Raw genomic sequence first — 11671 nt, forward strand, 5'->3', positions numbered from 1 at the left:
AAGATCACGTGCACTCCAGCCTGGGAGAGAGAGTGAGACCCTGTCTTAAAAAAAAACAAAACAAAAACTCAATTCTAAAAGGCAATAATGCTGTTTTCTACTCCCTAGTGGCAACCACTTTAAACTCTGATTCTCACATTACTTACTTTCAATACCATAAATAATTGCTTTATTTTTCTGTGTTTGGTATTTCAATTTTAGGCATCATGTGTAGAATCTGTGGTAAGGAAACTGTAGAGTTAGCTTTTTCACTATCCCATTACTTCTATGAACAGACATAATTGTGCTATCTATTACAGTTCTTTTTTTTTTTTCTTTTTTGAGATAGAGTCTTGCTCCCTATCGCCCAGACTGGAGGCAGTGGCGTGATCTTGGCTTACTGCAGCCTCCGCCTCCCTGGTTAAAGCGATTCTCCTGCCTCAGCCTCCTGAGCAGCTGGGATTACAGGCGCGCGTCACCACACCTGGGTAATTTTTGTATTTTTAGTAGAGACGGGGTTTCATGATGTTGGTCAGGCTGGTCTTAGACTCCTGACCCCATGATCCGCCTGCCTCAGCCTCCCAAAGTGCTGCGTGAGCCACCGCACCCGGCCGAAATTCTTCTTTATGTTCCATTTGGATTGGTTTACTCTCAAGGTTTGCTGCACACCTCTTGGGTTGATCTATCTTTTCATTGTCACATTGTGTGTTAATCTCCTGACTTCTTTCTTGATTTATCACCTTTAATGCCTTCCTGAGAAAACGTGTGTGAGAGAAATTTCTTAAGAACTTTTCGTGTCTCTTGTCATACTCCATTGATAGGTTGGCTGGGTACAGAATTCCAGATTGGGAATGATTTTTCCTTAGGACTAGGAAGGCATTGACCTTTCATATGTTGAGAAATGTAATGCTGTTCCAATTTTTTTTTTTTTTAATGTATGCATTCCTTCTCACCTTCAACTCAGACCTCTTAGGATCTTCTCTTTATAATGTTTTGAAATTTTCCCAATGTTGTGTCTTAAGTGGGTCACCTATTGTGCTGAGCAGTTTGGAATTTTATGTATGGAAAGTCAAGTTCCTCAGTTCTGGAAAATATTCTTGCGTTATATATGCAAGATATTAAGAGAGGAAAGAGGATGGAAATCCCAACCCTCTTTTTCTTTCTGGAAAATAGTTATTTGGATGGTTCCTGAATTTATCTCCTAATAGTCTTATATTTTACTCTTCTATTTACTCTTCTTCCTTCTCAGAGATTTCCTCAACTTTATTTTCTAATCCAGCTATTTAAAATAGCTTCCTTTTTTTCTTCTATATTTTTAATGCCCAGAGGGGTTGGGTTTTTTGTCATTGTTTGACTATTCCTTTGTTTTGATGTCTTTCATATTAAAGACTTTCTCAAATTCTTGCTAGTCTGCTCCTCTTAGGCTGGGTACAGTGGATCACGCCTGTAATCCCAGCACTTTGGGAGGCCGAGGCAGGCAGATCACTTAAGACCAGGAGTTCAGGACCAGTCTGGCAATGTGGCAAAACCCTGTCTATACTAAAAATACAAAAATTAACTGGGTATGGGGTACACACCTGTAATCCCAGCTACTGGGCATGAGAATTGCTTGAACCCAGGAGGCGGAGGTTGCAGTGAGCAGACATCATGCCACTGCACTCCAACCTGGGAGACAGCAAGACTCTGTCTCAAAAACAAAACAAAACAAAACAAAACAAAACAAAACAAAAAAAGTGGGACCCAAAAAGCTGATTGAAAAGTCTGTTTGTAGGGGTTGATGGGGATTAATAATGTGGGTTTCAGTCTACTGTGATCTGGCTGGGCTGTTACATTGGGAAATCCATGATACTGATATTTTAGATGTTTATCTTTTACACAGGTAAGATTCCCTTGAGAAGGCTTGCACATTCTCTTACTCAAGGATGTAAGCCAGGCAGTCAGCTTTCTGGGAGTAGAGTAGGGAAAGAAGTTTTAACAGGCTCAACCTTCAGTGGATAAAACTTAAACCCTCCGTTTTCAGTAAGGTGCCCAAGCTTTTAACTGTGCCTAATGGTCTTCAGTTCACATACTATGCATTTACCCGCTTAAATCTTTTTTTTTTTTTTTTTTTTGAGACGGAGTCTGGCTCTGTTACCCAGGCTGGAGTGCAGTGGCCGGATCTCAGCTCACTGCAAGCTCTGCCTCTCGGGTTTACGCCATTCTCCTGCCTCAGCCTCCCGAGTAGCTGGGACTACAGGCGCCCACCACCTCGCCTGGCTAGTTTTTTGTATTTTTTAGTAGAGACGGGGTTTCACTGTGTTAGCCAGGATGGTCTCGATCTCCTGACCTCGTGATCTGCCCGTCTCGGCCTCCCAAAGTGCTGGGATTACAGGCTTAAGCCACCGTGCCCAGCCTCCCGCTTAAATCTTATACGAGCTTTGGGGAGGGACAGTTCCTTGGTTACACAGAAAGGGAAGGGATACAGGGATCTATTTGCTTTTTATGTAGTCTTTAAACCTACCCCTTTTAGTCCCATTTTTACCTCCATTTTCAGTTACCTGGTGTCACCAGTTCAACTTGAGCTTTTTGAGAGTTCTGTGATGTTAATTCTGCTTTCCATTGCTAGCTTTGAGATTCATCTTCATTACCTTTCATCTAAAGGCTTTCTACTTTCCAAAATGTGACTCATACCCTGTTCTTATGGGTTCTTTTAAATATTGGTATCCTTTACTATTAAAATATTTTAGTAAGCTTTCAGAAGAGAATAGAGGCTATTTCCATGTATTCTGTCTTTCACTGGTATTCTCCTGGAGTCTGTGTATCTTATTTTTTTTCAGGCTAAAGACTCCATCAGCCACACAGAAAATTTGCAGGTCTTCCTCTTCTTCATACTCTTTGTTTTCAGCACACAGTGAGGAAACAAGAGAAAATGGGATAAATGATCTAAAAACTTGCTTTTATTTTTATACCAGGCCCTGTGGCTCACTTCTGTAATCCCAGCGACTTGGGATGCTGAGGTCGGAGGATCACTTGAGCCCAGGAGTTCCAGGCTGCAGTGAGCTAAGACTGCCCAGTTGCACTCCAGCCTGGGTGACAGAGCAACACACCCTGTCTCCAAAAACAACAAACTGTAAAAAGATTACATAAAGTCTAATCTGTGATGTCATGATTCAAAACTATACACATAAGCATTTTGAGAGCTTTTCCTTGATTTTTGTTCCTGACTTTGCTTCTTTAAAAAAAATGTGTTTTTGTTGTTTGTTGAGAAGGAGTCTTGCTCTGTCACCCAGGCTGGAGTGCAGTGGTGCAATCTCGGCTCACTGCAGCCTCAGCCTCCTGGGTAGCTGGGATTACAGGCACTCACCATCACGCCCAGCTAATTTTTATATTTTTAGTAGAGACAGGGGTTTCACCATGTTGGTCAGACTGGTTTTGAACTACTGACCTCAGGTGATCCACCCGCCTCAGCTTCCCAAAGTGTTGGGATTACAGGCTTGAGCCACCGGGCCGGCCTTGAGTTACATTTTATACTTGTTTTACTTTGTTACTATTATCATAATAGCTAGTTATGCTTAGTATTTGTATGCGGCCGTCTTAAGGACTAAGAAAAAAAATACATAAAATATATATTAAAATATATATATATATATATATTTTTTTTTTCCTACGGAATCATGCTGTTGCCCAGGCTGGAGTGCAGTAGTGCTATCATAGCTCACTAATCTCTAACTCCTGGACTCAAACGATTGCTCTGCTCCTAGACAGAGGCCTACCTCCCAAGTAGCTAGGGCTACAGGGACACACCACCAAGCCCAACTAATTCCTAAAATTTATTTGTAGAGATGGGGTCTCCCTATGTTCCCCAGGCTGGTCCTGAACTCCTGGCTTCAAGCCATTCTGCCTTGCCTTCCCAAAATGCTGGAATTATAGGCAGGAGCCACTGCGCCCGGCCAGTGCTGGAGAATGTAATGGAGATGATCCTGCCTATCCTTGAGTTCCAGTCTAGTTTAGTCAGAGAATACTTATTTCAATTTTTCCTATTTTGTTCTCGAGTCTCTTTCCTCAGATTTACTTTTCTATTTAAATGACGTTCGCGGCTTTTAAATTTGCATTGTAAAATTTATTTTGGCTCTCCTCGCCTGTTTTTTGCACATTAAAAATGAAAACGTTTGTAGAACTAAGCTAAGCAGATGGTCTTCCTGCAAAAAGATTGGGCTGAACTAAAGCATTGCTTTGGAGGTGGTTCACAGAAAAAATGCAAAACTGGTTATCCCGACTTCAAGCTCCAAAATAAACTGCTTTCTTTCTCCGGGAAGTTTCCCCCGCCACACACACTTGACTGCGTGGCCAGTCCTTTCGATGCCTCTCGCTCCCAAAACGGAATTCCTCTCATTTCTTCAGTCAGCTCTCAGCTGCTGCTGCTGCTAGTTTCTCGGCTCCAGCACCACGGGCACAGCACTCTGAAGTTTACAAAGCACTCTGCAGCACTGACTGTGATCCTCACAGTGCTGTCCGGTGGCCTCACGCAGGTGGTAGTGCAGCTTTTCAGGCCCAGAGCGGCCAGGAGCTAAGCCCGCTGAGCCGCCTGGAAGCGCAGCGCGGACGGTCGCGCGACCCTGCGGCATGGAGGCCTGGGTTTCACCCAGAGGCGCTCGAGCACCGCCCAGCCGAGCCTCACACCGCATGCCACTTCATATTTGGGCCCAGAGCTCAATTCGCACCGATGCAGTCCGCCGTCCTTAAACCTATTCAGCCAGAATCTCTCCCCGACTGTAAAGCAACTCTGGGCGGGAGCAGCAACCTCTCGGCGTCAGTCTTTTGGAGCCGCCGACATTCAGAGAGGCAGGACCCGGGAACGCGCGCTGCCTTGCTTTACGGCACGGGTGCGCGAGTTTGCGGCAGCGTGACGCCAGCAAGTTTTGGCGGGAAAAGCGCTGCATTTGGATTCCTGCAGTGGTGGGCAAAGGACAGTCCGGTGAGTAGGGGCGGCCGGTAGAGTAGGAAAGGCTTCTAAAGAAGGAGTTCGGGGTCTAGATTAGTGAGGGAGGGCACGGTGGGAGAAAGTTAGCATTGACTAGCGCAGGGGATTGGAGAGACTCCCGCGGAGGGGCGCTTTCGGAGGGTGGAGGAATGGTACCAGGAGATTCCCGTTGTAGAGGGGGGGCAGGAGGGACTAACACGCTGCTAGCTAAGAACCCCAAGGAAGGGTCCCAGCCCTTCCTTCCGCCTCTCGGGGCAGTTTGGCCCCGCCCCGGCCTCTGGGACGGGTGGGGGTGTGGATGGGAATGGGAACTGGAACTGAGCAATTGGGAGGAGGCGCTGCCGCAGGCGTCTTCTGCCCGGTTCCGCTCCCTCTATATCCTTCCTTTCTTCCCCAGAGCCCCACCTCTCCCTCCTCCTTCCCCAGTCGTTCATCGGAAAGCATTTGTCTCCCACCTCTTCACCACAACGATTAATTTCCTCTGAGGCCTGAGGAGGGCAGAATTTCAACTTTCGGTGTGCGTGGGAATGGTGATTGTGATTTACACGACAAAATGGCCAAGTGTAGAATAGTTGTTCGTGGTTGAAAGACTCGGATAAATGTGGATGAGATATAAGGGGAAGGCAAGAGCTGTTACTTTTCGTGGGGAATCCTGGGGAGAGGCGAGGCGCAGTGGTTTCACAGGTGATCTTACACTCGCTCTCGATCTTTTCTGGATACCTGCCTTTTACAGCCGAGGTGCCCGGCGGAGTCATGGCAGTGCCCTTTGTGGAAGACTGGGACTTGGTGCAGACCCTGGGAGAAGGTGCCTATGGAGAGTGAGTTCTTTTAACCTTGCCTTCGTTTTCTGAGTGCATATTCATTGTTTTGGAGTCTCATACTCTGGTGATTTAGAGAGTAGATGTTTGAGATCCAAGATTTTTGGCAACTGAAGTTACACAGTCTTTTGCTAGGATTAATATTTTTTTCCTTCCCTTTAAAAAAAAAAGTTTTCTTTGTAAAGAGCTGGAAAGGACACGAAGTGACTGTTTTCGTGCCCACACATTGCTTCTCAGGGTTTAAGCATCGTGATTAATGAGCAAATGAGCAGACTCTGGAGATTTCCTGGTTTCAGATCCTTGCTCTGTCACATACTGGTCATTGTTTAGTGATCTTAGGCAAGCTTCCTAATGTCATTGTGTACCTCTCCTTCACCACTGTTAGGGTGGCAATAATAGTATCTACCCCATAGGAGCTTAGGACAGTCAGTTACACAAGCACATATAATATGGGATTAATGCTCTTAAAAGTATGTGAGTAGAACATGTATATATGTGATGTGGCTTAGAATTACCTCAGTCTGTTTTATGAAGCGTTTATTAAATGACTTGTGTGACAGCATAATGACGTGTTTGGAGGGTTAGCTATTGTATTTCACATTTTACAAAGGAGTAGTGTCTGTTGAGAACATAGCAGAAACCAATTCCTTGGTTTCTCCTTTGTGGAAAAAGTAATAAAGGTAAAATAGTTTTGGATGCGTCATGTTTAATCTTTGGAAGTTTTAGAAGAAATGGAATTCTGTAATGTTAAAACTTTTTTCCTTTTTAGAGTTCAACTTGCTGTGAATAGAGTAACTGAAGAAGCAGTCGCAGTGAAGATTGTAGATATGAAGCGTGCCGTAGACTGTCCAGAAAATATTAAGAAAGAGATCTGTATCAATAAAATGCTAAATCATGAAAATGTAGTAAAATTCTATGGTCACAGGAGAGAAGGCAATATCCAATATTTATTTCTGGAGTACTGTAGTGGAGGAGAGCTTTTTGACAGAATAGGTATGGAATAAATTTAAGATAATTATTTTAAACAAGTTTTTAAATTTGTTTTTTAAATCTTGGGCATGCTATTTGGTCGTTGTCCTTTCAAAATTGCTCGTGCAACAGTGAAATTGGAATAAATTATCTTTAAAAAATTTTTCCTACTGGTATTAATACATAAAAGCATATATAAAGTCAATGAAAGAAAACTTCTTTCCCAAGTTATATAAGTGATTTTGATTTAAGATTGGTGTCTAACAGACTTTAAGAGTGACAAAATGTAGTTTTATGGTACATCATAAATGCAGTGTATCCTAAATGCAATGTATTACCTACACAATTTTTTCTTTGTAGACATTCTAGTTATATGAAATCATTGTATACATTTACAGATCTAAAATAGCATGCTGTTTCCTCTTGGTTTACATGAAATAATTGAGAATTTTCTAGGATTGCTTTTTGTATATTAAGTAAATTCTATGTTTGCTGTTAATACTTAAACATTCTATGTAGACTCAAAGGACCGATATTTCAGAACACTGAGAAGTACATAAAATAAATCTTGATGTAAATTTATAATGTAAAGCTATTGTATTAACAGTTAAAAACTGATAAAGAGGTACTAGGATCTCCAGTGTGACTCAGGAGAGAGTTGAGGGTAAAAGAAATGGAGTTAATGAGAGAGATCAAAATGTAAAAAGATAACTGATAAAAGAATTTTCATAATGAAACTGTGTTTCATGAAGGACCTCACAGGCATTCGTGGTTTTGTACTGTAAGACTATATGAAGTTTAAATCTGAGCCAGGTGTGGTGGTACATGCCCGTAATCCTAGCTACTCAGGAGGCAGGAGAATTGCTTGAGCTCAAGAGTTCCAGGTTACAGTGAGTTATGATCTCACGCCAGGGCACTCCAGCCTGGGTGAAAGAGCAAGACCCTATCTCTAAAAAAAGTTAAATAATGAAAGAAGTATAATCTCTAAAATATTTAGTGAAATTGGCTTAGATTTGCCCAGACTTCCCCTTTGGCATTATATTTCAGGAATGAGAAAAATAATTAGCATAGCATTTAGAATAAATAGGGGAGAATTTGAAGGTTACTGAATCAGGGTTAGTATAAGAGGAACCAGGGGCTTTCAAAGCATGGCTTACATTCTTGAGGATATTGGTTTTTCTCTTTATAATTTTTCTGTAATACTACTTTTGCCATCTAACAGAGGTAAATGTGAGTTAAGCCCTTTTTGTGTTAGTGGACTCCTGAATCTTTTGTTGGGATTTGCTTCTGTTTGCCTAAGTACATTTGTAAATGTCTAAGCTTCAAATTAAGAAGCTATGTGGTTGCTACCTGATTATATTTAGTCAATAAACTTACTTTCATATTTGTTTTAGAGCCAGATATAGGCATGCCTGAACAAGATGCTCAGAGGTTCTTCTATCAACTCATGGCAGGAGTGGTAGGTATAGTTGTCCATGTCCCTTTTGCTTAAAATTAGTATGAATACATTACATTACCAAATTCTAGTGTGTTTCCCTCTGCATCCCTCTTAGGTTTATCTGCATGGTATTGGAATAACTCACAGGGATATTAAACCAGAAAATCTTCTGTTGGATGAAAGGGGTAAGTTTAGCATTTTATCACTGGTACCTAAGTTATTTTAATATAGCCATACAAGGCAAAATCAAGTCTTTTGCATTACTGGAATTTCAAGACAAAATCTGAAAAATCAAGGAAATTTTGGAGACTTAGTATATTTGGAAATCACAAGTCTCATTATGTAATACAATTGCGGATCAGGTAGAGAAACCTGACCTAGGTGCAAGCCTAGCTCACTATATGTATAAGAATAATTTTTTTTTTTTTTTTTTGGATACAGGATCTCACTCTGTCGCCCAGTCTGGAGTACACTGTATTATCAGGGCTTCCTGCAGCCTTGACCTCCTAGGCTCAAGTGATCCTACCACCTCAGCTTCCTGAGTAGCTAGGACCAGCTACAGGCAGGTGCCACCATGCCTGACTAATGTTTAATTTTTTGTAGAGATGGAGTTTTCTTTTGTTGCTCAGGCTAGTCTTGAACTCCTGGACTCAATCAGTTTACTGGCCTTAACCTCCCAAAGTGTTGGGATTATAGACATGAGCCACCATGCCTGGCCAAGAATAGTTTAAAATAATTCTTTAATGCATTAATAAAGAGAAGTTCCTGTGGAATACCCTGGACCTTAGTCTTGTCCTGTTCACTCTTTTTTTATGTATGACTTGGATATAGATAAGAAATTTAGTTGTATTTTCTGGATGTCATCAAATTGAGAAGGCTGGGTAGTAAAAGCTTTAGCTTATAGGGTCAGAATCAAAAAAGAAATGTCAGCTGTATGAGGCAGTTTTTGTCTGGTTTGATGTTTTATTCTTAGTATTAGAATAGTGCTTAACAAATGGTTGGCTTTCTTTTTTTTGAAACAGAGTCTTGCTCTGTTGCCCAGGCTGGAGTGCAGAGACATGATCTCGGCTCACTGTAACCGCTGCCTCCCGGGTTCAGGTGATTCTCATGACTTAGGCCCCTGAGTAGCTGGGATTACAAGCCTGAGCCACCACACCTGGCTAATTTTTATATTTTTAGTAGAGACGGGGTTTTGTCATGTTGGCCGGGCTGGTCTCGAGCTCCTGGCCTCAAGTGATCCACCCCCCTTGGCCTCCCAGAGTTCTGGGATTATAGGTGTGAGCCACCGCACCCAACCTATACATGCTATTTTCTTATGTGCATATGGATTTTACTTTTTATCCCTTTACATTGAGTTTCTATAACATAAAATCTTTATTTAAAACTTTAAAATTCAGATACACAAAATTCTTATGTATAATATTATAATGAAATGTAAATAGATATGTATCAACCCACCTGGTTTAAAAAGACAACATTATTTGTATATAAGGATGCTCACAGTGGCGATGTTTTTAATATAGCAGAAAACTAAATAACCCAAATGCCTATCAACAATAAATTATGAAATGGATGCCTTATATCTACAAGCAGTGACATGGATGAATTTCAGGTATATAATGATGTAGAGCAAAAAGAGGCAGTTGCAAAAGAATTCATATAGTCTGATTCTATTTATACACAGTTCAAAATATGTAAAACCTAGTATATTGTTTGAGGATGTAAACATGGAGAAAAAAACACGTAGAAAAGCAAGGGTGTTGTAATAAAACCAAATTCAGAATGGTGGTTACCTCTAAGAAGGTAAGGGAGGGCATGTATTTAAGGAAGTATTTACAGATTTCGAAGGAAATAGAACATTGTTTTTCTAAAGTAAGTGGGTGTTTATTACACTATTATTCTTTATATCTTGTATTAATATACAAGATATAATTCTTTGTTTCTGTTTAATATTTAGGAGTCTTTTTAAAAAGGAAATAAAATGTTACCAGTATTTAATGCCCTCCTGTTTATTTCATCACAAATATATTGTTCCTTTCTTTTTCTAAGAGCTAAACATATTCCTAAATTTAAATTTTATTATGTGCAGTTCTCTAACATAGCTCAGTATTACGTTGCAGACATAACAAAACGAAGTCCAAAAAATATTTTAGTCATCCATTAGTATTTTAAGTGATTACTACTCATAAGTAATTTGGAACTCAATCTTGGTGGTTTGTCCAGATAGTGTCATATTTAACTATTAAAAAGATAACTGGGTGCAGTTGCTCATGCCGGTAATCCCAACACTTTGGGAGGCTGGCGTGGGAAGATTACTTGATCCTAGAAGTTTGAGACCAACCTGGACAACGTAGACCCTGTCTTTATGAAAAATTTTTTTAAAAATTAGGCATGGTGGTATACACCTGGAGTCCTAGCTACTTGGGAGGCTGCAGCAGGAGGATTGATCACTTCAACCTAGGAGGGCAAGGCTGCAGTAAGCCATGATCACACCGCTACACACTGCTGTTCTAGCCTGAACAGCAGTGAGACCCTTTCTCAAAAAAAAAAAAAGGATAGTCACAGTAGCTACCTCCTCAGTCAGATGGAGGTAAACATTTCATTGGTTTACATATTGTGTGAATGTACTTGATTTTTAAAGAATCAGTCCCCTATTTTGAGACATTTAAGTTGCTTCTGACTTAAAAAATAAAGTAGGACAGTGATGACTTTTATCAATTTGTGTAAAGGGCCAATATAAAAATTGGGCCATGCTATAATATTTTTTATGCCGTTAGCCTTTTTGTCCCACTTACACGCTATTTCGTGTCAGTATGTATAGATATACCTTGTTGATTTTTTTCAAAACCTACCTCCACATTTCCCATTGTGCAAACGTATTGTAAGATTTAATCATTTATTGATGGACATTTATTTACAAATAATATTGCTATGGATATTATGTTTGTGAATTTGCGGGATTATTTCTATGGATATAGAAGTGGGAATTGCTAGTTCAAAGAGTGAATATTTCACATTTTAGTATGTTTTGCCAGATTGCCCTCTGATAATAGAAGGCCTTTTCTAACTCTTAAGACTGGGTTAGATTCCTTTGCTCTAAGATCTTGTAGTGCTCTATATTTTTATAACCTTCGTAACAGTCTTCTATTGTCAGTCTTCACTGATTTATCTGCTACCTGCATTGGCTGGCATAGTGTCTGTCACTAAGTTATAGTAGATATTCACTAAATATAAGTTAAGTCCTGCCTGCAGTTTTTGTGTGTTGAAGATGGGAAGTTAGGGTGTATGTTTGGTCTTCTGAATTTTTTTTTGTACAGAATTTTCCTCTTTTCTCAGACTCCGTACTTTGAAAAAGAAAATAATTATTGTGGTTTGTTAAATTTTGGTTTGTCTTCACATATTTTCTTCTGCCAGCTGGGTTTGTTTGCTGCTGAGAAAGTTGTGCCTAGCATATTACTGATGTTTCCTTCCTGCCTTCCACCCTGCCTGATGAAGGGCCTTGCTTTG

The 11671-nt window shown here is 40.6% G+C and overlaps 1 protein-coding gene across 5 annotated transcripts in view; it reads left to right on the top strand.

Moving 5' to 3' along the window:
• Positions 1–3844: 3844 nt before the first annotated feature.
• Positions 3845–11671, top strand: part of CHEK1 (checkpoint kinase 1) — a 30273-nt gene continuing 22446 nt past the window's right edge. The window contains exons 1-5 of one of the 5 annotated variants that reach the window (XM_017892306.1): positions 4056–4933; positions 5673–5757; positions 6527–6750; positions 8121–8185; positions 8280–8349. In XM_017892306.1, the coding sequence (XP_017747795.1) occupies positions 5693–5757; positions 6527–6750; positions 8121–8185; positions 8280–8349 (424 nt within the window). In that variant the 5' untranslated portion in view covers positions 4056–4933; positions 5673–5692. Of the gene's footprint in view, positions 4934–5148; positions 5563–5672; positions 5758–6526; positions 6751–8120; positions 8186–8279; positions 8350–11671 lie in introns of those variants that run through there. The other 4 variants (XM_017892307.1, XM_017892308.1, XM_017892305.1 and 1 more) reach the window with 4 other exon arrangements.

Source organism: Rhinopithecus bieti, unplaced genomic scaffold (assembly GCF_001698545.2).
Source record: "Rhinopithecus bieti isolate Rb0 unplaced genomic scaffold, ASM169854v2 scaffold_20150, whole genome shotgun sequence".
Lineage (NCBI taxonomy): Eukaryota > Metazoa > Chordata > Mammalia > Primates > Cercopithecidae > Rhinopithecus > Rhinopithecus bieti.